This window comes from Bos taurus, chromosome 12 (genome assembly GCF_002263795.3).
Source record: "Bos taurus isolate L1 Dominette 01449 registration number 42190680 breed Hereford chromosome 12, ARS-UCD2.0, whole genome shotgun sequence".
Taxonomy (NCBI): Eukaryota; Metazoa; Chordata; class Mammalia; order Artiodactyla; family Bovidae; genus Bos; species Bos taurus.
Genome location: NC_037339.1, coordinates 23258035 through 23285130, shown reverse-complemented (window position 1 = coordinate 23285130; position 27096 = coordinate 23258035). Strand labels below are relative to the sequence as shown.

The 27096-nt window shown below is 42.5% G+C and overlaps 1 protein-coding gene across 2 annotated transcripts; it reads right to left on the bottom strand.

Annotated features, from left to right (window-relative positions):
- STOML3 (stomatin like 3) lies at positions 1 to 27096 on the bottom strand. Of its 2 annotated transcripts, none has more exons than XM_024999865.2 (7): positions 26482 to 27096; positions 12367 to 12470; positions 12213 to 12285; positions 6944 to 7026; positions 5217 to 5420; positions 3388 to 3522; positions 1 to 1239 (listed from the first exon to the last, which is right to left on the bottom strand). In XM_024999865.2, exons 1-7 carry the CDS (start codon positions 26531 to 26533, stop codon positions 1015 to 1017), a joined length of 876 nt encoding a protein of 291 aa, XP_024855633.1. In that variant the 5' UTR covers positions 26534 to 27096; the 3' UTR covers positions 1 to 1014.

Here is a 27096-nt window from a genome sequence, read left to right as displayed (position 1 = left end):
TTCACATTCTATGGCGTCTTTATTTTTGAGGGGTTTGGGGGCATGGGTTAGAGAGGAAGAATCATTACAAGCAATCCTTGATGACTTGTGACTCTTGGGACTAAGGATAGATTGAAAACATGAAGTTCGCAGGCTACTGTTCCCCAGTGATTTCAAATAACACAGCCTTTTGCCAGCTTCTCACTTGTGAACAAATAAGCAGACTGGAGCCTGCAGGATCGCAGTGTCTTATCTCACCCTCTGACAAAGGTGCTGGGAGGCCGGGATTGGCCACAGTTCCAGGAGGAGGACACACAGCCAGGGAGCTGAGGGCAATCTGCCTGGAAGAGGGAGGTGGTGATAAATTTGCAGCCAGAAGCCTCAGTGCCTCTTTAGTCCTTAACATCAAAATCAATCATAATTTTAAGCATTCTGGGGATTTGTTGTCACAATTAGAAATTTAGCTAATAACTACTTTGGAATTACAAAGCAGATAGCTAGAACTGGAAAGTGAGCAAATAATCACTTTCTATTGATAAGGCAAATAGCTAGTATAAATGTGTTACTTTGTCGATTATCTAGAGTGCCAGGGGAATTTTCCCAACCCAGGGATTGAATCCAAGTCTCTTACATTGCAGGCAGATTCTTTACCATCTAAGCCACCAGGGAAGCCCTGCTTAACCTCATTAAAAAACAATTCTGAAATCATAATCACGGTCACCCAAAGATCACCCCAGCTACAGCAAGAAAGTTCCTGTTCTAAGTCAGCGATGCCTACTTACTGATTATCCTAAGACTAATGCAAAGTTTTCTTTCCTTTCTTAAAAATAAAAGTAGCATACAGCCCTTCTTTTTTTTTCTTTTTTTCTTTCTTTCTTTTTTTTTTTTGTAGCCTCTATGCCTTTTCCTGCTAATGCTGATCCAGCTGTAAAGTTACTCTGCTTGAATAGTGTTGACATTCTCAACACTTCTAAGTGCTGGGGTTGCCATAGGAACAGATATGTCTAAGTGATGGCCAGAGGCAGCAGGAGGACCTCAAGCTCTGTTGGGGACCTTCTTGTGGTTGTCGTAGGTGATGCCATCAATGCCCTCTAGCATATTTATGGGCAGAGGAAACACAATGGTGGAATTCTTCTCTGTGGCCACGGTGGCTAAGGTCTGCAGGTAACGCAGCTGGAGGGCTGCCGGGGACTCGGCCAGCACCATGGAGGCGGACTTCAGAGCTTTAGAAGCATTCATTTCTCCTTCCGCTGCAAGGACCTACACCAACAGAAAGAAAAGACTTTAGAAATAAGGTTCCCGATTGTGACTAGTGCTTGCTTTCTTTTTCTGGGTCTGCAATGATGTTTCTCTCCTAGCCCCCACTTGGCCACCCATGTTTCACCCATGTTTCGGCAAGGATTAGAGTTTCATATCCTTATGTGATTAGAGAAATTTGAGGAGGTTGCAGGAAACAGGGAGATAACTTACAAATTATGAGTCCCTACTTTTCATTCCAAACAAAATAAAAGCCCTGCCTTTAACCCAAACAAATACAGGTCCAGCCACCATAGTGGTGCTCTTGAATCTGTCCTCCCCATCTGCTGCTTTCATTTGCTGAGAAGTCTGAAATTCAAGGCTTCCAACTGGCTTTTTCTTCTGTGAGTTTCATTTATCACAGATTTTTAAAAAATTTTCATTCTGTTGCCAATTTTGTTTCATTTTTTAATTGGAGTATAATTGTGTTAGTTTCTGTGTACAAGGAAGTGAACCAGCGATATGTATTCATATATCCCCTCCTTTTGGACCTCCCTCCCACCAGACCCCCCATCCCACCATCTAGGTCATCACAGAGCACCGAGCTGAGCTCCCTGTGCTATGCACTAACAATGAAAGGTCAGAAAGAGAAATTAAGGAAACAATCCCATTTACCATTGCAACAAAAAGAATAAAATGCCTACCTACAGAGGGCAAAAGACCTGTACTCAGAAAACTTTAAAAAACACTCATGAAAGAAATCAAAGATAATACAAACAGATGGAGAGCTATACCATGTTCTTGGAGTGGTAGAATCAACACTGTGAAAATGACTATACTACTTAAAGCAATCTGCAGTTTCAATGCAGCCCCTAATAAACTACCAATGGCACTTTTCACAGAATTAGAACAAAAAAATTTCCAATTTTGTTTCCTTCTTACAGTGTAAGAATTGTTTCCAGTTCCACCTGCTCTTGATTACAAGCAGCAGCTAGTGCAGTCTGCAAACCCTCTTTGGAACCCTCCTAAGCACCCTGCACCTCCTCTGGTTCTCAAGCTGCCCAGGAATGACTTGGAACTCAACTCCCCCGTCGTGGGCACTCACTGCCCATGTGCAAAAGTGCCTCCCAAGTCCACCGCTTAGAAGCTGCTGGAGCTCAACAGAGAAGTCAGAGATAAGCAGAGGGAATCTTCCTGGACTCCCAAGTAAGATTCCCAAGAGGATAGTTGGAGGCTTCTAATCTCAACGGGTTTCTGATACTTCAGGAAATTCCTCTACACAGACAAGAAGGCTATGAATCCAATAGATTCAAGAACACTTGAGACCAAGTTGTGCTCATATTTTGTAACTCTAACCTGGATTGTAGGCACCTGGTCCTCTTAATCTAGTGTGTTCATTTAACATACTAGAGGGTTAACGCTCGAAAGACAGGCACCAGGTTGCTACATCAGAATCACCAGCTACATGAGAATGTAGGTTCCTGGGCCCACTGGAGCCTCTGCTTCACTGAGTCTGAGGTGAGACCTGGGGATTGGTGTTTGCCTTGCTCATGTCTCTCAAGGGGACCCACCTTGCTAAGTCACTGTGTATAATATAAATCTATATTTATATTATAATATTTTGCATTGGGGTAGAGATGATTGACGTGAGTTTGAACAAACTCCGTGAGACAGTGAAGGACAGGGAAGTCTGGCGTCGCAGAGTCCAGCACAACTGACTGACTAACTGAACGACAACAACATTGCTGATTAACAATGCTGTGCCAGTTTCAGATGGACAGCAGAAGAACTCAGCCACACATATACATGTATCCGTTCTCCCCCAACTTCCCCTTCCATCCAGGCTGCCACATAACATTGAGCAGAGTTGCCTGTGCTCTACAGTAGGTCCTTGTTGGTTACCCATTTTCAATATAGCAGATGTACATGTTCATTTCAAACTCCCTTAATATGCCTTCCCCCATCCTTCCCCTCAAAGTTGCCCATGACCTTTTAATTCAGGAAGAAATTCTCGGTAAAACTTCTAAAAAAAAACAACAACAACAAAGGGAGGAAAAGAAGCAGCCTTCTTATTAAAATCATTGAGGAAGCCTGAGCTTCCATTCAAGCTCCATCCTCATGGGCTCCAGGGTGGGGGGCTCACCCTCCAGTACCGACTGGAGTCGCCCTTACCTTGGCCCTGGCTTCCCGGGTGGCCTCGGCCTCAGCGGCCATGGACCTCTGCAACTGCACGGGAATCCGGACGTCTTTGATTTCCACCCGGGCCACGCGGATCCCCCACAGCTCAGTGGCATCATCAAGTAAGGTCTGTTTCCAAGTCAAAAGAAAGGACATCAATCAGAATACAGGCAATGCGATAAAAGAGTCTGCTATATTTTACATATGCAAGAGAAACACTCTTCCTTTTCTCCTTTTGAATTTACAGCATTTGGAGTGAGACCATTTGGGAAGAAAATAGGAGTTCTTATCACTGCCTTCCTGGAATTGAAGTAAATCCCAGGAAGGATTCAGAAACATAAGTTGGTATTTCTTTTAAGAGGTGGTTACTCAGCAGATGCACCCAAACCATTCCTAAAGAACATACACTGTTCATCCAGATTTGAGCAGATACCCCACATTTTCTTGTCACTGACACTAAGCAGGCAGCAATGGCATTTGTCCTGGTTCTGCCATTTACAGCTGTGAATCATCGGGCTCACTCCTTAACCTTTCTGATTCTCAGTCTTCATACCTATGACAGGTTTTCTTTCAGGATTGCCATGAGGTTTGGATAGAATACACATAAGATATCTATCATTGCCCAGCAATAATTCAATATATCTTAACATTATCACTGGGTACTTTTTGAGATACGCTTTTTCTTGCTCTGTTTAACCTCTGACCTGTGGCTCAGTTTTAAACAGGTAGCAAGGCATACATGTTTTTTTAGGGCAGAAGAAGCCTAAAACCAAAGACATCCTCATCCTTCGTTAGAGCTTCAGACAACTGAAGATAGCTTGCTGGTTATCCTGGAGGGGTAGGGATGAGAAAGAATGCCTCAAGAAATAGCGAGATTAGATGAATAGTTCTCCTAAAGCGTAAAGGGCAGAGATCTCCGTGCTACCAACTAGCAAGTGAGCCCTTGCTTTCCTGTGATCCCTGCAGAGAGCCGGGAGATGGGGAGAACTCCCAAGAAGCCACTGACCTAACTGTGATGGGGAAACATCTGAGTCATTGAACTTGTGAAGCTCTTAAAATGGCATGGAGCATTATCATGCAGAATTGATATTATCTTATAAAGCCTCAGGGACTTTGTGCTACCTTAGAGACTGGAGGAGAAGCCAAGAAGGACCAAAGATGAATTTCCCTCTTAGAGAAGGCAGGCTCAGAATAAAAACATAACTGATTCCAAAAACACAGAAATGTGATTGTCTATAATCTAGGGCTTCCCAGGTGGCACAGTGGTAAAGAATCTGCCTGCCAATGCAGGAGACACAAGAGATGCAGGTTCAATCCCTGGGTCAGGAAGTAGGAGTAGGAAATAGCAACCCATTCCAGTATTCTTGTCTGGAAAATTCCACAGAGGAGCCTGGTAGGCTACAGTCCATGGAGTTGGACAAGACTTAGCACACATACACACATATACATAATCTAGGGTGAACAAGAGGTGAGAGGGCTACCTGTTACATCCTCATCAATAGTATAACTACGATTACTATTCATATCTTTATTGACATTGGGAGCATGAAGTCAGCTTTCCTAGGAGGAAAAAGCTGAAGTGTATGATTTCAATTCAACATTTTGAGTTCCAAAAGCAATTCCAGTGGCTCCCTCTTCCCACCTACATATTTAAATCTGGACCTCACGATTGTTTAAGAAAAAAAGAAATGCTAAACTGAAGCCCATCTGTTAAGAGCAGCAGTGCACATGTGTGTGTGCACACGTGGAGGAGGTGCTTTGAACTGCTGATATTTGATTATCACCGATAATTAAAATGAGTGGATTAACAATGCAGGCTTTACCTGGATGCTATGGGCGATTTCTTCTCGGCCAGCTAGGATCTGGGACAAGGTCCGTGTCCCTAAGACATTTCTCAGAGTGGTCTGAGCCAGCAGAAACGTGGCTTGATGGACATCGTTGACATTAGCCACCGCCGAGACGGCGCTATAGATCCTGTAATAGACCACTCCATCCACCTGAGTGGTCACAGAGTCTCTGGTGAGGATCTGGAGAGCAAGAACACGGAAAATCACATGCATGTGACTTTCACACAAAGAGTCAGACACGACTGAGCAACTGAGCACAGAGACACATGAATTTCACAATGACCAAAACAGCGGCAGACTACCTCAGAGTCCACTCCACAGAAGAAGAGCGCTCATCACAACTCATGCCAGCATCACCAAAAATCTGCCCTGACTTGAATCTACTATCATCCTAATTAGTAACCAAATTCCTACATAGGTGTGATATGTACCTATCCCTGTAACTGCATCTTATGGAAGTCTCACATCCCCTACTCAGAGGTGAAGCAGGTGTTCCCACTTTAAAATATAGACCCCTGCTGAAATTCTACCTTCTAAATAGAGGTAGAAAAGTCATTTCCCTGATACTTGAAATCTTTTCGGTTCTCAGTTTCATCAGTTTGATGAATAGCAATGCTTCTTAGAAAACATAGATGGCACCAGAGATCCGTGTTCTATATTCAGATAAAGAAAAACCAATTTAACTTTATAGAGGCTCTGCATTAGTTATTCTGAACTAACATGACAAGGGACTTTGGGAAAAATCAGATTTCTGGGCATACCACGAAATTAGACCCTAGAACTCCATTCTCCCACCTAGAACTATTTACCACGGAGCCATAAAAAGCCTGTGACAGGTCCCTAGGCATCCCAAGGTCTCTTATGATTAGGGCTGAATTCTAAGGTAAGCACTCTGTAACTCCCGCCAGTGCTATGAAGACATCATGGCTGGGTCTTGATTCAGTTTTCTGGACCAGAGAGAGGAAAATTATCATTTACCCAAAGATGTTGATTGTTCTCTCTTCTAATCCCCTTTGCTCTTCCACACACTTTCTTTTCTCTCCCTGGATTGTTTTTGTTTATTAGAAAGTTGCATGACGATTAATAACTCTGTTTCTCTCCCCTGTCCCCCAGTCACTGGCTTGGTTCATTCAGTTTCAGTACTTCAAGAACTGAAAAGCATTATTTGAAATCCAACTGCGGGTGAGCCCTGTGCCCTGGGTGTTCTTTCTCCATGCCCATCTCACATTACTGGATCCAAACAGATAAACAATTTAGAGCAGAGGTGAGAGATATAGATGACACTAAAGCATTTCCTGAAAAGGTGATGAAAAGGATAATATCATAACCAGTGAGTGCCACCTACCAAATTACTTTCAGCTCCTTCTTAAAATCATTTATCAGACTCTCCCAAGCATCTGCTTGTCATTCTGCATCTCAGCTTCTCTACCTTCTGTATCCATTCTCTCTCTCCTTCCAGACTTTCTCCCACCCAATCATTCCACGTTTTCTACCTTTGCAGCCCTTGCTCTTGGCTCCATTCTCATCTGGCAAAACAAGGCCCCAAAGTTTCAGGAGCCACCTAGGACTCCTCCAGCAGGTCTCTAAGAATTCAGTTCATCTTTCCCTTTATCGTTTGAAAATATATTATGAATTCTCAACTGTCCATGTAACAGGGAAGAGATTGGCTTTATTTCCAGAAACATATCTTTAGTCAGCATTACCTCCTGGGGAGGAATGTTGCAAGTAACGGTCCGGAGATCAACTTTGACAAACACATCTATGCAGGGCAAGATCAGAATCAGACCTGTGCAAAAGTAAATACAGTTTAAAATTTGACCAACTGAAAATAACTGCAATAGATTGTCTCCTAGATATACAGTACATTATTTTTGTGGGAGTATATCAGATGATCTTCAATAAGTACATCTTTAACTTTGGGGTAATTATCTCCCCCTATCCCAAAGAAAGGCAATGCCAAAGAATGCTCAAGTTCAGTTCAGTTCAGTCGCTCAGTCGTGTCCGACTCTTTGCGACCCCATGGATCGCAGCACGCCAGGCCTCCCTGTCCATCACCAACTCCCGGAGTTCACTCAAACTCATGTCCATCGAGTCGGTGATGCCATCCAGCCATCTTATCCTCTGTCGTCCCCTTTTCCTCCTGCCCTCAATCCCTCCCAGCATCAGGGTCTTTTCCAATGAGTCAACTCTTCACATGAGGTGGCCAAAGTACTGGAGTTTCAGCTTTAGTATCATTCCTTCCAGAATGGACTGGTTGGATCTCCTTGCAGTCCAAGGGATTCTCAAAAGTCTTCTCCAATACCACAGTTCAAAAGCATCAATTCTTCAGTGCTCAGTTTTCTTCACAGTCCAACTCTCACATCCAAATGTGACCACTGGAAAAACCATAGCCTTGACTAGACAGACCTCTGTTGGCAAAGTAATGTCTCTGCTTTTCAATATGCTATCTAGGTTGGTCATAACTTTCCTTCCAAGGAGTAAGCGTCTTTTAATGCAGTCACCATCTGCAGTGATTTTGGAGCCCAAAAAAATAAAGTCTGACACTGAATGCTCAAACTACCACACAATTGCACTCATCTCACACGCTAGTTAAGCAATGCTCAAAATTCTCCAAGCCAGGCTTCAGCAATACGTGAACTGTGAACTTCCAGATGTTCAAGCTGGTTTTAGAAAAGGCAGAGGAACCAGAGATCAAATTGCCAACATCCGCTGGATCATGGAAAAAGCAAGAGAGATCCAGAAAAACATCTATTTCTGCTTTATTGACTATGCCAAAGCCTTTGACTGTGTGGATCACAATAAACTGTGGAAAATTCTGAAAGAGATGGGAATACCAGACCATCTGACCTGCCTCTTGAGAAACCTATATGCAGGTCAGGAAGCAACAGTTTTAGAACTGGACATGGAACAACAGACTGGTTCCAAATAGGAAAAGGAGTACGTCAAGGTTGTATATTGTCACTCTGCTTGTTTAACTTCTATGCAGAGTACACCATGACAAATGCTGGGCTGGAAGAAGCACAAGCTGGAATCAAGATTGCTGGCAGAAATATCAATAGCCTCAGATATGCAGATGACACCACCCTTATGGCAGAAAGTGAAGAGGAACTAAAAAGCCTCTTGATGAAAGTGAAAGAGGAGAGCGAAAAAGTTGGCTTAAAGCTCAACATTCAGAAAACGAAGATCATGGCATCCGGTCCCGCCACTTCATGGCAAATAGATGGGGAAAGAGTGGAAACAGTGTCAGACTTTATTTTTGGGGGCTCCAAAATCACTGCAGATGTTGACTGCAGCCGTGAAATTAAAAGACACTTACTCCTTGGAAGGAAAGTTATGACCAACCTAGATAGCATATTAAAAAACAGAGATGTTATTTTGCCAGCACAGGTTCATCTAGTCAAGGCTATAGTTTTTCCTGTGGTCATGTATGGATGTGAGAGTTGGACTGTGAAGAAAGCTGAGTGCAGAAGAATTGATGCTTTTGAACTGTGGTATTGGAGAAGACTCTTGAGAGTCCCTTGGACTGCAAGGAGATCCAACCAGTCCATCCTAAAGAAGATCAGTCCTGGGTGTTTATTGGAAGGACTGATGCTAAAGCTGAAACTCCAGTACTTTGGCCACCTCATGCGAAGAGTTGACTCATTGGAAAAGACCCTGATGCTGGGAGGGATTGGGGGCAGGAGGAGAAGGGGACGACAGAGGATGAGATGGCTGGATGGCATCACCGACTCGATGGACATGAGTTTGAGTGAACTCCGGGAGTTGGTGATGGATAGGGAGGCCTGGCGTGCTGGGATTCATGGGGTCGCAAAGAGTCAGACATGACTGAGCGACTGAATTGAACTGACCTGATGAGTTAAGGACTAAAGGAAAGTGATTCCCTAGAAATTAAAATCTTTTGTTAAGAAGCTAAAAATTCTTGGCGTATAATTTTGATTTATTTCAATATTTTTTCTATGGACCATTTTTTAAAGTCCTTCTTGAATTTGTTACAATATAGCTTCTGTTTTATGTTTTGGTTTTTCTTGGCTGAGAGGCCTGTGGGATCTTAACTCCCCAACCGGGGATCAAACCCACACCCCTGCAGTGAAAGTACAGAGTCTTAACCACTGGACCACCAGGGAAGCCCTAACATTTAATTATTAGATATTCTTCAAGAGGGACGGGACTTATGTATACCTGTGGCTGATTCACGCTGATGGCAGAAAGCAATACAATATTATAAACCAATTATCCTCCAATTGAAATTAAAAATTAAAAAACATTGGACCTACTTCTATTCAAGTATTGAGTTAGACATTTATTTATAAGAATATTTTGGAAATTGGTTTTTCCCTGGGTTAAAGGTATCTGTACAAAGATTCAAGCATAGACTTTAGGCCTTGAATATCAATGTCTGTCCACATTCTCATTTATATTCTTCAGGACTGAAGGAATGTTAGCATTAAAATCTTCCCAGGATTTCAGTGTCCCTAAAACTAATGTATTACAACATTTACAGTTTCTCTGTAACTGTGTTCTAGCTTATATACAACAACTTTCCTCAATTGTGAATACTCTTACTTCTCTCTGAGCTGTCAAGTATTAGACTGGGGAGCAGGGAGGGCTGAGGACACTGCTTTGAGGATTCCATGATGCCTTAACTTTGCTCTGGTGAAGCTTCTCTACAGCAAGAGTGACCAAGACTAGAACCACAAGCATGTCAGCACGATGGGGACGCCCATCCTTTTCCATTTACCGAAAAGATTCTGTTTTTGTTTTCAAAGAAGAAACAAGTTTTTGCATTGAGTACCTTGCAAAGGGCTAGTAGCATCAACAGAAAACACTGCTAAGGTGCTTTCTTTCTTTTGGTCTCTAAGCCTTTCTGAGGTAAGGATTACTTCCTAATTTACTCCTTTTTTGGGTGCTAGGTCACTGGTTAAAATCATGGCCCTTAGAACTAGTCAGAGGTAAGTCCCAGCCCTATTGGTTACTAGCTTGTGACCTAGAAACATTCATCTAATTTTTCTGAGCTTCAGTCACCCAATTCCTATAAGATGATAGTGAAGATTAAGCATGATCAGGGCTTCCCTGGTGGCTCAGATGGCAAAAGAATCTGCCTGCAATATGGGAGACCTGGGTTCAACCCTTGGGTCAGGAAGATCCCCCAGAGAAGGGAATGGCAACCCTTTCCAGTATTCATGCCTGAGAAATCCCATGGACCGAGGAGCCTTGCCGGCTACCGTCCATGGGATGGAAAAGAGTCAGATACAAATGAGCGACCAGTACACACACAACATGATAACGCAATAAAATGCTAAACATAGTGCCCTGGTAGCTCAGTGGTAAAGAATCCACCTGTCAATGAAGGAGACACAGATGTGATCCCTGGTCCAGGAAGATCCCACAGGCCACGGGGCAACTAAGCCCATGCACCACAACTCTTGAGCCTGTGCTCTGGAGCCCGGGAGCTGCAACTCCTGAAGCCTGCATGCCCTAGAGCCCTGCTCCACCATGAGAAGCCACTGAAATGAGAAATCCGCACACCGCAATTAGAGAGTAGCCCCCGCTCACCACAGCTAAAGAAAAGCCCACACAGCAAGGAGGATGCAGAAGAAACACAAATAAAAATAAATAAATAAAATTATTAAAAAAAATCATAGTGCCAGGCATGTATTAAGTTCTCAAGAAGTAGTAACTCCTGTTATGAATACTTTTATTATTAAAGAATAGTTTACGATTTACAGAAGTGGAGAGGTTCTCTGTTAGCAATTTGGCCTGTTTCCCTCTGGCTCTTGTGACATTCTGAGGTAACTCCTCAGCCCCAGAGACGTGTATGACGAGATTTGTTACCCTGGGACATTTAGTGGTGAACTCTTCTGGGAAAATTCATTTAGAAGAGACTTTTCTCCAGAGTCCTTCAAGCTGTGGTTATTCCACCTATTTCAAATCCAATTTTTTTTCTAAGTTATAACCTTGGCTCCACCAGGTGAAACATGACTAGAAAGGGTTTACCTTTGTTCTGTAATTCCTCAGTTGGATAATCCCATCACCACTATTTGGATGAACTCATAAAAATACCCATTAACAAGCATTTCTTGCTTTCTTTCCTTTAGGTTCCTTATTAGACAATGCACAGGGTCTTCACTGAAGCATGTAATTTAAGCATGTGAGATCTAGCTCCCTGACCAGGGATTGAACTCAGGTCCTCTGCACTGGGAGCTCGGAGACTTAGCCACTGGACCACCAGTGTGAAAGTGTTAGTCACTCAGTCATGCCTGACTCTTTGCGACCCCATAGATGCAGCCCACCAGGCTCCTCTGTCCATGGGATTTTCCGGGCAAGGTTACTGGAGTGTTTTGCCATTTCCTTCTCCAGGGGATCGTCCCGACCCAGGGATCAAACCTGAGCCTCCTGCACTGCAGGTAGATTCTTTACAGACTGAGCTACCAGGGAAGCCCTAGTATTCTGGCCTAGAGAATTCCATGGACTGTATAGTCCATGGGGGTCACAGAGTCAGACACGACTGTGTGACTTTCACTTCACTAGACCACAAGGGAAGTCTATATTAGACAAGTAGGATCATACTACTTGAAATGGCCAAGTCTCTGTAACAAGCTTCTCCTTTTGAAGTTTCTCATATGTTTAAAAATGTAACAGACACCTGAGTGCCTGCTTTAGTACATGGCCAAGTGCAGAGCACACAGAATGAATAAGGAAGTTCCCCAGAGACTCCACAATATAGTTGAACAGAGAATGGTTTTACTTAAACACATCTTATTAGGGGGCAGACAACAGACATTACTAGAGAGGTGTAGCAAATAACCATTTTCCTCCATATGCCTTTTAAGTTACTGTTTGAATAGACTCTTCTTTCAAGAATATTAGAATCTGTCCTATGAAATTGCCATTTCGGTGAGTTGAAAACAAACATTAGCAATGTCACAGAGTTCAAGTAAACCTGATGATAGTTCAACAAAACCAGTGTTATACCTGGCCCCTTGGCTTTGTCAGCTTGGATGCGTCCCAGTCGGAATACAACAGCACGTTCATACTCCTTAATGATCTAAGAGATGAAGGGAGAGCATTTAGTGTTAATGGTTCATCAACTCACACAGAGAGACCAATCTGTTTCCCAGGGTATTACCTTCAAGCACATCCATATGGAGATCGGGAAGGTAATGACCATCAGCAGGAAAGAAAGGAAAAGCAGGATCCAGCCACATACACCAAGCCCTTTATTCTTGATGCCTAGGTAACGGGAAGGAGGCAAGCCTGTAACTGACATGGTTCTTAGGAAAGCGATTCAGTGGCATGCATGAAGAAACCATCCAGGGAGCTGGCCAAGCTGGAATGGGGCTGAGGAAGCAACCTGAATCCACACACACTCTTGATGGCAGTAATACCACACACACACACACACACACACACACACACACACACACAGAAAATATTCCTTCAGGTTTTTAGATGAAGATGGACCTGTCCCTTCCAAGACACATCTCATAGCAATCAGTAATAATAATAACCATAGCATTTACATAGGGCTGCCATGGTTTATTACTCTCAACACATGAAAATCACCAGGGTGCCATCTTAAAAGACAGATTCCTGAGGACTTCCCCGGTGGTCCAGGGTACAGGTCCAGCCTGCATGTCTCATGGTGCAGTCAAAAGTAATAAAAATGGAATAAATAAATAAAAGACAGATTCCCAGGGCCTCAGAATTCCCCAGGTGAAATCAAGACAACCTCTGAGGCAGATAGGTAGGTACTATTATCCCAAAGGAGACCTTGTAGCACAAGGAAAAACATTTTCAAGAGTGCTTACATTTGAGTTTCTATGAGAGTCTTTAACTCCCTAGGGCTGTGGTCTCAGAAAAACCACTCAATCTTTCTGAGCCTCAATTTCTTCATCTGTAGGGTGGGGGCAGATATTACCTACCTTGAAGAACTTGATGAGGACTAAATGGGATTGTTTACATAAGGCATCTAACCCATACATTAGTATCTACCTTCATGTTTGTGCATAGTTGCTCAGTCATGTCCAACTCTTCATGACCTTTTGAACTATAGCCCACCAGGCTCCTCTGCCCGTGGGATTTTTCAGGCAAGAACACTGGAGTAGGTTGCCATTTTTCTCCTCCAGGGGATCTTTCCGACCCAGGGACTGAACCTGTGTCACCTGTATTTCAAGCTGATTTACCTGCTGAGCCATCAGGAAAGGCCCTATATCTATCTTAGTAAATGTCTATTACTACCATTGTCCCTACGTTACAGATTGATGAATATTACAGAGACTTGTCAGGCACTGATATTTGATAATTTTGTTTTTTCATAGAATTTTGTTACATCAGCTCACTACATTCAGTGTCTTTTTGCTAATCACATACTACCACAGCAGGGGCATTTTAGCTTAATATCACCTAGGAAGAGATAGAACTAAATTCAAATCATATTTCAGCCACTTAAAGCTTTATAGCTTTAATCACATCAATTACATAATTTCTCAAGTACTATGATTCTTGTTTGTAAAGCATCCAGGTCTGGTAGATCCCTGTACTTTAGAATTATTTATATTCACTATTTCACCTTGTTTTAAATCCTTACTGCTTCTTGTTCTCTTCTCCTTGACAAACAACCACACCCTCACCCCTAACTTCCTCTGATTAATTCCACATTCCACACAGGCACTGGAACTAATAATACTTGCTGGTATCTCCACTCAGATGATCCACATACACCTTATGCTACCTTTGTCTCAATGATTGCCTTAACCATCCATACTGTTGTCCAGGCCAACCACAGAAGACACTAAGCCTCACTGATACCATCTCAAATTCATCCTCACTTATCCATTTTACTGCTACCAGTGCTTTGACAAACACGCATTTATGAATATTTACAAGGATCCTTAAAAGCTGGCTTAAAACTCAACATTCAAAAAACGAAGATCATGGCATTCAATCCCATTACCTCACGGCAAATAGACGGCGAAACAATGGAAACAGTGAGAGACTTTATTTTCTTGGGCTCCATAATCACTGCAGATGATAACTGCAGCCATGAAATTAAAAGATGCTTGCTCCTTGGAAGAAAAGCTATGACCAACCTGGACAACACATTAAAAAACAGAGACATTACCAACAAAGGTCCGTCTAGTCAGAGCTATGGTTTTTCCCAGTAGTCATACATGCATGTGAGAGTTGAACTATAAAGAAAGCTAAGGACTGAAGAATTGATGCTTTTGAACTGTGGTGTTGGAGAAAACTCTTGAGTGTACCTTGGACTTCAAGAAGGTCAAACCAGTCCATCCTAAAGGAAATCAGTCCTAAATATTCATTGGAAGGACTGATGCTGAAGCTGAAGCTCCAATGCTTTGGCTACCTGATGGGAAGAACTGACTCACTGGAAAAAACCCTGATGCTGGGAAAGATTGAAGGCGGGAGGAGAAGGGGACAACAGAGGATGAGATGGTTGGATGGCATCATTGACTCGATGGACATGAGTTTGAGCTAGCTTCAGGAGTTGGTGGTGGACAGGGAGGCCTGGTGTGTTGTAGTCCATGGGGTCGCAAAGAGTCGGACATGACTGAGCAACTGAACTGAGACAAGATCCTAGGATTTTGCTCTTAGAGATAATGCTGTGAGGAGTCCTAATGTGTATTTTTGTGGACTTGTGTAGGAGAATTCCCAGCAGTGGAAGTGTTAGGTCAAGGGGATTAGTATTTACAATTTTGATAGATGGTAAGTGCCCTTGAAAGAGTTTGTACCCTGTGCCTATTCCCACACACCCTGTCCTCACCATTTATTTTCAGTCTTTTCAGTTGCTGCATTCTAATAAATGAAAAGCATCTAAGTTTCAGATACATATTTCATGTGAAAAACTTCTGAGTGCAAATATTCTTTAATAGGCTTTAAATGCACATAAAGATCTACTCCATAACAATAAGGGTTTACCTGCGTATATCAAAGTTTAAATTTCCAATATATCACCTTCCGAAACTTTGGACCACATCGGGTAGATCATACTATTATGTATGATCTACTATTATGTATGGTAGATCATACTATTATGTATCTGATCTACATACATACTATTATGTATGGTAGATCATACTATTATGTATCTGATCATACAATAGTAGATCAGACTATTATTATGCAGGATAAAATGCCATTTTGTGCCTTCTCATAGAATCTTTGTTGTTTTATTTATTAGCATTTTAAAGTTATTACTAATGACAGACCTTGTATATGTACATTCTCATTAATAAAAAATCCAAGAAATATGAATAAAACTGGAGTCCCCCAACCATCCTCTCCTCAGTCCACTTAGTTTGGTATATGTCCTTAGAGACCGATTGCTGTGTATTTACATACTTGTATCTACAGTTAGAAAACCCTGGTTTTGATTTGTAGATTTTGTGAGAAATGGCATCACACTGTTTCTACTTCTTTTTTTAAACTGAATATTGTTGTTCAATTTTTAAGTCATGTCTGACCCCATGGACTGTAGCATGCCAGGCTTCCCTGTCCTTCACTATATCCCGGAGTTTGCTCAAATTCATGTCCGTTGGTTGGTGAAGCTATCTAACCATCTCATCCTCTGCCCTCCTCTTCTCTGTTTGCCTTCAAAATATATTCACTGAATACATTTTGGAGATATTTCCATGGCACTACATCTGGATCTACCTTATTCTTCTTCATTGTTGCCTCATATATTAAATGTGTGACTCAAAAAAAAAAAGTTTTATTTAGCTGTTCTCCTATTGATGGATATTATGGTTACTGGCAATTTTGCTTTTACAAACAAGGCTGCAATAACCTTGCTTGGACACGACTCTCCCAGATGATTCGCACTTTGCTGGCATCTTGAGGAAAGCTTTGAGAACGCAGCACAGTCCTTGCCCCTTTGGTGTGTTTTCGCCCTGCTGACACTGTCACAGTTGGTGCTCAGAAACCTAGGGGTGTTGGGGGCTGTGACTTTACACTACCACACGCACAGGGAGCTGGGACTCCAACAAGGACCTCAGCTACACTTTATGCCGTGAGCAAGCCCTTTGCTGTGCTTAGTCGTTCAGTTGTATCCAACTCTTTGCGATCCCATGGGTTGTAGCCCGCCAGGCTTCTCTGTCCATGGGATTTCCCAGGCAAGAATACTGGAGTGGGTTGCCATGCCCTCCTCCAGGGTATTTTCCTAACCCAGGGATCTAACCCAGGTCTCCCACATTGCAGGCTAATTCTTTACCGTCTGAGCCACCAGGGAAGCCCAAGCAAGCCCTAGACACGTCCAGACTCTACAGCCTTAACACCAAGCTGCAATAGAAAGTGCTGGTCACGGAGAAAACTGCCCTGACCTCCATGAGCTCCGCCGCAGTCCCTAGCATCATTACCTGCGAGCGTGGCTCTGTTAAGTACTAAATGTGCCGAGAGAGAGGCCAGAGATGAGGACATGATTAGGACATGATTAATCTTCCAAGATTTACACCTGAGCATTAGAATTACCCAGGCCGCTGCCCCAGGAGGATCAGTGGAGCCTGGGGTGTCATTAGCTGCTGTTAAAGTGGGGCTGTCGCCGTCCCCTCAAGGCTGTGCAGCTCAGCGTTGTGAGCACAGCAACTCTGGGGGAGCACCAAGCTGCTTTTGCAGCCTCCTGCAGAACCAGCCTTCTTCCTCCCCACCTCCCCCACAGCTAAAACCAGGACGCTGTGCTGAGAAGTGGATTTGAGGATTACAATTCCAATTCAAAGGAATACTGAGATTGTATTATAAAGGCTCTTCATACATCTCCCATACCCACCCTTTACCTTATCCTACACAAGGATCCTTCCAGAGCCATTCCCTTGAGGGGGTGGTGGAAAGAAAAGGGGCCATATCCTCTCTGATCATCTCCTGCTTTAGCCATCTGTTCATCTCCTGCTTTATCCTAATATGTGGAGGGGTGTTTCCTCTGGGTAATTGTCAGTTCAGTTCAGTCACTCAGCCATGTCCTACTCTTTGCGACCCCATGAACCGCAGCATGCCAGGCCTCCCTGTCCATCACAAACTCCCAGAGTTTACCCAAACTTATGTCCATTGAGTCAGTGATGCCATCCAACTGCGTAATTGTCCCCATACCATGAAGTTGCCATCGTATTACTCCCTGGTGGAGAACTGGACTTTGCTGGGGGCAGCAAATTGACCCGGATTTCTCCTTCATCCGTCTAACAGATATTTTACCAGCTTGGGGTTTCCATGATGGCTCAGACGGTAAAGAAGTTGCCTGCAAGGCAGGAGACCTGGGTTCAATCCCTGGGTCAGAAAGATCCCCTGGAGAAGGGAATGGCAACCCACTCCAGTGTTCTTGCCTGGGAAATTCTTTGGACAGACGAGCCTGGCTACAGTCCATGGGGTTGCAAAGAATCAGACATGACTGACTAACTCTTCACTTTTTTCACTTTTTAGCAGTTATATGTCAGGTACGCGGTGCTAGAGCTGCAGATGCAAGAGAATAAAATGGGGAACTTTCCAATAAGAGTTCACATCTAACAGGAAAATCGACAACAGGACAGTGTGATAACAGGGTCCTGGCTCTGCTGCACTTCCCTCTCAGATACGCACAGCTGGTGAAGTAAGTGGGGATGAAGCACAGCACAGTGTCTGGTGAACATCTTCCCCTCGATTGGCGAAACAAAAGATGAGCCATACGGCACAGACACCAGAGTCCCAGCACTGCTGACTCTGGGGAGAAGGACTCTGGGACTTTAGTTGGAAGGGATTTAGGGATAACTGAGGCCAACTCTTCATTTTGCAGCCAGAAAGCATCCTGGTTAGCACTGTCACCATCACCTTAATCTCTGTTTAAGTAAAATGGTACCCGCAAGTTCTACAATCTTTGGCAGTGAGGCAAAACCAAGCTTCAAGTTGTAGGTGCATGCCTCTGGGGCTTTGTTCCTGGAGCTTAGATGCAGCCCATAGCACCAGAGGAGACTTAAATACTCTCCAGGACTAAGTGTAAACACTCAGGGCAAGATGTTAACTCCTATGAGGTTAGGAAGTAGGGAAGGAACATTCTAGATCACTAACCCCACTTAGATGGCATTATAAGTAGAAACAAATTTTAGGAAATCAAATAGTTTAGATGACTTGCTTGCTTATTTCCCAATTTTGTCTTGATCTGCTGCTGCTGCTACTGTTAAGTCACTTCAGTCGAGATCAGTACTATATACAATTCAAGCCCACAGATATGTGTTACTATACATAGTCAATTCCTCTCTAAGCAGAAATAGCCATTTAGGTAATGACATTGTTTAAAAACACCAAAACAATGATGTACAGTATACATCAGGGAAATGAAAACCACAATTAGATAATAATACACAGTTTCCAGAATGGCAAACAATTAAAGACTGATAATGCCACATTTTCAGAGAAGGCGATGGCACCCCACTCCAGTACTCTTGCCTGGAAAATCCCATGGATGGAGGAGCCTGGTGGGCTTTAGTCCACAGGGTCGCGAAGAGTCAGACACGACTGAGCGACTTCACTTTCGCGTTTTACTTTCCCGCATTGGAGAAGGAAATGGCAACCCACTCCAATGTTCTTGCCTGGAGAATCCCAGGGACAGGGAAGCCTGGTGGGCTGCCGTCTATGGGGTCGCACAGAGTCGGACACGACTGAAGCGACTTAGCAGCAGCAGCAGCAGCAACACCACATTTTATCAAGGTTGTGGGGCAATTGGAGGTTTCATAGATGCAAATTGATAAAATCACCTTGAAAAACTATTTGAAAGTATCTATTAAAGCCAAATACACACTTACTTTATGACTTAGTATTCAACTTTTAAGTAATATCTCAGAGAAATGAAGGCTGATTATGGAGAAAAGCATATTCATGAATGTTGATTGCAATTTTATTCATAAAATCCAAGAAACAAAGAACCATCCAGACCCATCAACAGTAGAATGAACAAAGTTGTTTTATGTTCATATAAAAGATTACTCAGGAAAAAAGACAAAAGCTATACTCCTATAGCATTCAAAATATGAATTCAAAATATTCAAAATATGAATGAATCTCATAGACAAAACATTGGGCAAAATAAGCTAGACATAAGAGTACATACTTTCTGATTCCATGTATAAGAATACATGAGCTTCCCTGGTGGTTTGGCGGTAAAGAATCTGCCTGCCAGGGCAGGATGTACAGGTTTGATCCCTGGGTCAGGAAGATCCCCTAGAGAAGGAAATGGCAACCCACTCCAGTATTCTTACCTGGGAAATCCCACGGACAGAGGAGCCTGGCGGGCTACAATCCATGGGGTCTCAAAAGAGTCAGACTCAACTTAGCAATTAAACAACAACAACATAAGAATACATACTGCATGATCTCGTATTGTATCATTTAATTCAAGAAAAGGCAAAACTAATCTATTATGTTTGAAGTCAGAGTAGACTGTCTCTGGGTAGTGGAGTTTGGGCAGTTGAGTATTATCTGGGAAGAGATGAGAGAGCTTTTCAGGGTGCTGGAAATGTTCCGTATCTTGATCTGGGTGGTGATTACATAGACTTACACATATTGAGCCTGTGAGAATGAAAACCAGCCAGCAAAGAGAAAAGCAAAGGCTATTTATTCAGAATTTGCTATCACAAGCAGAGACTAAAAGGTAGGCAGAGGAGTGGGAAAGCTTTATAGTGGGGAAAAATGGAAGGCTCCAGGTGTGCCTTGATTGGAGGCTGTCACCCTGGTGAAGTTATGCGTGGACAAACTAGAGGCAGAGCATCCTATGTGATGGTCTAGGAGAACCATCACAGAGGAGTGCCGTGTGGTTTTCTTCCGTTGATCCTAAGTTGCAATCAGAGAGCAGGAGAGCTGTCAGTTATTAATCAAGCCCTGGCCACTGGGGGTTGATTGTTACAGAAGTAATTGTTCAGCTTCCTGAACTGTTGTCAGAGATAACAATCTGACTCCCTGCAAATCTGCCATCTAGCAGGCTGGCTTCCTGGGCTGGTTATTATAGATGAAGGGTTGGTTTTCTGGGCTGGTTGCTGCAGGTTGGTGGTCAGAGTCCTATTTTTAGATACGCTCCAGCCTTTTGTCTGTTTGTGTATTCAGTCTCTCAAGCCAAGGGTTTAAGACTTATGCACTGTACCCATGGGCAGGATAGTACTGAGGATGGAAAGCTCACTGCTTGCTCTGCAAACTCAGAAAAAAAAGAGGATGGAGAAAATGGAAGAGCTTTAGCACAACCAGCCTGTGGGCAGTGCTTACAGGGATGGAAACTGTAGGTCCCAGGTCCCGTGACCCTGCGTTCTAAATGAGACACTGCACATGAAAGCTAGATGACGCCTTCCAAGTTACTCAGCCTGTTGGGGTCTTAGTTTCCTTCTCTGTTAGCACAATTATAGCTAGCCTTGAGGATTAAATAAATTACATGTAAAGGAATTAATAGTACTTCCCCAGTGGCTTAGTGGTAAACGATCTGCCTGGAGTGAAAGAGACACAGGAGATGTGGGTTCGATCCCTGGGTTGGGAAGATGCCTTGGAGGAGGACCTAGCAACCCACTCTGGTATTCTTGCCTGAAAAATCCCATGGACAGAGGAGCCTGGCAGGCTCCAGTCCATGGGGTTGCAGAGTCGGACACCACTGAAGTGACTGAGCACACAACACACACAAAGAAATCATTGATCTCATTAGGAAGCCCCCTAGTGAGCTAGGCCACTGCCTAGGAATTTCCTCAAGTTTTGAACATTTCCTTCAGCTTGATGAACCTTTAAAGAGATTCTTCTTGACTCAAGGCCCCTGATTTCCCTTTTCCATGAGCACTTCCTTTAGAACATTTATCCTTGTAAATTCTTTCTCTGCCCCTTTGAGATGTAAGCCTTTTTCAAAACCTCTTGCCGGTTTTTGCAATCTGGGACTATCTATCTCAAGGACCTGGGAGACCTTCTCTTGAAACGCAACTGCTAAGAAGACAGCACCCGTCACTCCCAGTCTCTGTGGGCGGTAGGAGACTGACTTCAGTAGACACTGCGCTGCAAGTTGTAAAATATACTGCCCGTCATAAAGATGTGGGAAATTTATTAGCAAACCAAACCCAGATGGTCTATGACCACCCTGCAAAGTCATTCATACTTTTCCACTAGTGCACTGCAGCCTTTAAAAACCCCACACCCTGGGGAATTTCCCAGTGGTCTAATGGATAAGACTGGGCAATTTCACTTCCCGGGCCTGAGTTCCATCTGTGGTTGGGGAACTAAGATCCCGCAAGCCAAACAACAACCAAAATTGTATAAAAACAAACAAGAAACACCCTACACCTCTTCGTTTCGGTGGTGCTGGTTCAGACTGAGTTTTGACCTCCTCTCTCCTCGACGGCAATAGGCTTGAGTAAGGTTTTCCTTTTTTGCCTATTTAATTTTGTCCAGGTCAGTGCGTGCTTTGACAACTGACATTTGTTTTCTTTTTCTTCCCCCAAACTTTAAACTTTTTATTTTGTATTGGGGTATAGTCATCTAACAATGTTGTGGTAGTTTCAGGCAAACAGTGAAGGGACTCAGCCATCCATATACGTGTATCCATATTTTTCTTAATTTATTTATTTTTACCATACAATTCTAAATATCAGCTGTGGATATTCTGGCCCATCCAGTGGATGGCTCCTCTCCATGTGCAAAAACTATATTTTAAAAGAGGACATACAATAAAACCCTAACTCCTACAGGTTTCTACCTCCTAAAAAGTGGCTTGGTCACTGACTCTGTAAGTTCTTTCAGACCACTTTTAGAACCTTAAGAAAGAGAAGGAGAGAGAGAGACAGAGAGACACTGAGAAAGACAACCAGATCTTTGCTGTAAAACTGCCAAATCAGTGTAGGTGATGATTTAATCATCATCGCTAGTCCTTAGGGCTATAAAATTCCATAACCCCAAGAGTTTTCTAAACTGAGATTTACATCTCAACTACAGACAGGAACTTCATGACACATTTATATTAATACTAAGTTTCTTTTTAACCATTTGGTCTTTTAAAGAAAGAGTTAAGATGTATTTTGAAATGGAATATTAAAAAAGGTGTAAAAATAATGTTTTTAGTACTGTGCACACTCCCTTTCAGCCCAAGAACGTAAGTGTTGCCAACACAAAGCCCCACTCGCGTGCCCCTCTTTATATAACCTTCTCCCACCCCAGGCAGCCTGGCCCACAGCCTCCTACGGGACTCCATCCATCGCCATCGGTCAAACGCAGTAGCCACTCCCACGCCTGGCATTCAGAGACCAGGCTTGACACATGGGCTCTTAGAGCATCTTCGATCTAGTTTTTCAAGTAGCAGTGCCTTCTCTTCTCACTTCTGTTTTTTTTCTTTTGGGGGATGGAGTTGGTTGTTTATCGGTTTTTGTTTGTTTTAGTTTTGTGACCTTGCTGCGCAACACGTGGGCTTTCAGTTCCTGGATGAGGGATCGAACCCACACCCCCTGCATTAGAAGTGCAGAGTCTTAACCACTGGATCTCCAGGGAGCTCCCAGTCTCTCTTACTTCTGGATCTAGGTGACTAGATCACACGCTAACAGCACATAAACATCCCCTTTGGTAGAGAAAACACCAAAGTCCTCACTTGTTCTTGTGCTTTATGTGGGCTTCTGTGTTCCCTAGACCCCCTGCACACCCTACCTTCTCCTTTCTCTCATTTTCTTTTCTAGGAAGACTTTCCAATCGTACCTTCACCTCCAGGGGCTCCTCTTCTGAGTTTCTACAACACCGCCTACCATCACTTTTCATAGTACATTGTAATTTTTAGTTAACTTTCCTGTGAATTTTTACTGCTCTGAGAGTAGGCATTTTATTTTGACATCTCCATCTCCTGAAACACAGTGGTTTCTGGATTCATTCATTGAATGAATGAAGTTGGCGGTGCTCTCAACACTTTGGACTATCAAAAATGATGTTCAGCAACAGGATGGATAGATGTATTGATATGTTTGAAGTTTCTTGTTTGGAAATAATGATCCATCAGAGAAGATTCTGTTTGCTCTCAAGAGAGTCAATTAACCTGAGAACAACAGGTCCTCAAGTTTTCGCCTTCATAGGTGTTATCTCTCAACTCCCACCATTATAGGAAGAAAATAAAGAGAAAACATTTTCCTTAAAATCATTCTCATCTCTCCCTTTCCTTTTCTGTCTGAAATAACTACCCATAATAAATACAATTACTTTGTCCTTAAGATTTATGCCCAAACATTCTCATGATAGTGTTATTTATAAGAGCAGTAAATCAAAACACCCTGAAAAAAAAAGAAAAACACCCTGAAAGTACAATGGAGGGATAATTAAGTGAACCATGACATCTCGCCAAAAAACCATAAAAAATTTTTAAGTTACAAAAACATGAAAAAATTGCTATGTGTGTAAGTCACTCAGTCATGTCCGACTCTGCGACCCCATGGACTTAGTCTGCCAGACTCCTCTGTCCATGGAATTCTCCAGGCAAGAATACTGGAGTGGGTTGCCATTCCCTTCTCCAGGGGATCTTCACAACCCCGGGATCGAACCTGGGTCTCCGGCATTGCAGGCGGATTCTTTACCATCTGAGCCACCAGGGAAGCTGAAAATTGCTGTGGTATATTGTTAAAAGAAAAAAATCGTAAGATGTAAAATTATATGGACAGTATAATCCTTGTTAGTAAAATAGTATGATTAGAAAAAATATTGGATGAGGACTTCCTGGTGGTCCAGTGGTTAAGACTTCACCTTCCAATGCTGGGAGCAGGGAGAGCTAAAATCCCACATGCCTTGTGGGCAAAAAAACCAAAACATAAAACAGAAGCAGTATTGTAACAAAATCAATAAAAGCTTTAAAAATGGTCCACATTAAAAAAACAACAATAACTATATTGGATGAAAATTAACCAAAATATTAACAGTGGTTAATTCTGAGTGTTGGAAGTATGACTGGTTTATACTGCTCAGAATTTTCTTATTTTTTGCTACCATTATAATTTTAAAAAGCACTTTAAAAATAAAAATCTACCCATCTGCATGGTAAGTCTCTTCAGTCATGTCTGACTATGTGCAACCCTATGGACTGTAGCCTGCCAGGCTCCTCTGTCCATGGGACTCTCTATGCAAAAAAACTACTCAAGTCAAGTGAAAAAAAGTCTTGTGTATTTTTAGAACAGGAAAGACCAGATGCTTCTTGCTGGGTGGGGAATAAAATGTATGTGGAATAAAAACAATCACTTTCTCTGGGCCTGGCAAAGAGTGTTACAAATTCTTTCCCCTTTTCTGTTTGCTTCTGATCCTGAGGAGATATAGCCAGTAAAACAGAGTCTCAGCAACTTCCTGGCCCTTTCTCTAGTGAAACAAGGATTTTAAGTGCCGAACATAAAATCTAAAGTGAAACCCAACAGGTAAACACTATCTTTTCATCACCTGCAATTTGTCTGTCCTCCTCCCTTTTTCTCTCAAATATCCACACAGATTGCTGTATCAAGAACTTTTTTTCCTTAAGGAAAAATGCAGAATTGCTAAATTTAAGAAACCAAATTTAAATTAAATCACTCAAAATGTGATCTTAATCTGGCAACCTCACTAGTTTAGGAATTTACTTGGAGGCAAACTTCTAATTCCATCTCAGACTCAGAAGGTCTGAGAAGGATGAAAACTTCTAGAGGTGAGGACCAGATCTGTGTTTTAAAAACAATGCCCAGAAAGATTCTTTTGCATGTTGACGTTGAGAAGAATTTCTAAGATGGAGATGACCGAGATGCCAATTAACTTCACTTTACCTCTTAAAGAAAAACAAGAAAGAAAAAAAGGAAGGGGTAGGGTTTTCTGTCCAAGGCTAATGAGAAGTGCTAATGAGGTCCCTGGGTGGGGAGGGAAAGCCCTAGTTTATAGCATTCTGTACATTCTGATTTATCCTTGTGACGTCACGGAACTTGGAGTCAGGAAGAAATGTACCCTTGGGGCTTTCGAAATTTGGTCCAAGCCTGAGGCACATTCTGCAGAGGGCTCCTACTGGGGGTGATAACTAGGACTCAGTTATTCATTTAATTCTCCTAACACTGTGTGTGGAATTTCCTATACAGCTTGAAAGACCAAATGGTGTTGTTTTCTCAATGTGTCCAAGATGGAGGAGGGCAAGGGCAAACACATGCCACACGTCTCAGAGAAGGACCGACATCGCACCTCATAAACTGCCTAGAGCACGTGAAGTCAGAAGTTGTGTATAAGCCCTACTTCTGTTTGTTCTGTGATAGGGCAGGTTGTTCCTTGTAGTCAAAAATCAAAACCAAGTAGACCCACGAACGCTTTAAAATATTTCACTGGTGATACAGCTTCAGCCGTGCCCTTTATCCAGTTGATGTCTTAACCTGTTAAGTGGAAGCTAAAAAGTCTCATGAAACTTCTTAAAAAAATAATCCAGGTTCACTGGAAGAGTGGTCCCACATGCACCTTCCAAATGATGTCCATGGTCTTCAATCTATCTGTGTTGTTAGATCTACTTCAAGAGAAAAGTCTCTTTTCCAATTCAGGTAGGTATCTCTAAATGTATATTTTCTTTTTTACAAAATGATCATACCGAATGTGTCCCGCATTTCTAACTGGTGTCATGAAGCACAGGTTACTTGTATAGAGCACAGGTTAGGACTTACACACACACACACACACACATACACACACATACACCAACATCATCACCATCATCACCATAACCATTTTCTGAACCTCCAAGTTTTCAAACTCTCGAAGGCTCAGTTTTCTCCACCATAAAATGAAGTTATAAAAGAATCTACTTTAGAAATATCCTAAGATTTAAAATAATGCAAGCAATATGCTCTGCAATACAGAAGAACATTAGTATTCAAGCTACACTTCATATTTACAGGCTGTTCTATTTTCCTCAACTTGAGAGATCAGTATATCAGACATGGTGCAGCTCAAACCAACTTTTCTATTTAATCAAACCATCATCAAATGATATTTAAGAATGAATAAATTTTAGCCTGCTCAACATAACTTTGCTAGCTAATGCCAAAAAATGAATATAAAGATAAACACAAATTCTCTCTAACACTTAAGAAAAAGGGCAAGTCATAGACTGGTCTTCAAGAAGCAAATAAAAACCACAATATGCCATGACTTCAAAATTCTGGGCTCTAAATGAAATTGAAGCCAATTTCAATATGCATTAATCCACCTCGTGCTTACTCTCTGCAATGATACAACTCCCATTTTGTGTAATATACATAAAATAAACTTAAGGCAGGAAAAATGAACTTACCCACTAAGTTCTCTTTATCCAGCTTCTCTGGAGAGGACGCCCCGGGATCCATCTCATTCTTGAGAAGCTTTTATTCTTGGCAAATTTTCATGGGTTTGGAGCCAGACCTAGGCTCCAGGAAGCACCCAGATGTGCTTGAGAGAAGAAAGAGCAGAGAGGCAGAGTGAGAGAGTGAAAGAAGTTCCTCTTCTTTCGTGAGCACCCTAAGGATTAGTTACCCTGGTGAAGGAAGTCTGTTCACATAAACAAAACAATCTCCTTCCTGAGTTCAGACTGCCACTGTTCATAGAGAAAATTCAAAGGTATGTGTAGGACCTTCTGATTGTGCTGCTTCTTGTAGATTATCCCCATGTAGTTGTCTGTATCATTGATATAAAACCCATCTATACCACATGTAATTTGCTTATCATAATGAACTGTCCAATCCACAGGGCACGCATCTCCACCCTTAAGTTTCCGATGAGGAAATTTCATCCAATGCCTTGTACACACTGCAGTGAGTGATCTTCTGACACTCGAATCTGATATCTCCATCCTGCTTAAAATAATCCATTGATTGCCAATGGTTAATACGTAAAGATGAAAATTGTATGTGCCCTAAAAGAACTGCTGGTC

What these genes read in the sequence shown, in the direction of transcription:
- STOML3 (XM_024999865.2), bottom strand. Translation starts at nt 26,533, where the DNA reads ATGGATCCCGGGGCGTCCTCTCCAGAGAAGCTGGATAAAGAGAACTTA. An exon ending in TGACAAAGCCAAGGGGCCAG is followed by an intron (nt 7,027 to 12,212) that starts GTATAACACTGG and finishes ACTTTTGCACAG; the next exon opens with GTCTGATTCTGATCTTGCCC. An exon ending in GCAACATTCCTCCCCAGGAG is followed by an intron (nt 5,421 to 6,943) that starts GTAATGCTGACT and finishes CTTGCTCTCCAG; the next exon opens with ATCCTCACCAGAGACTCTGT.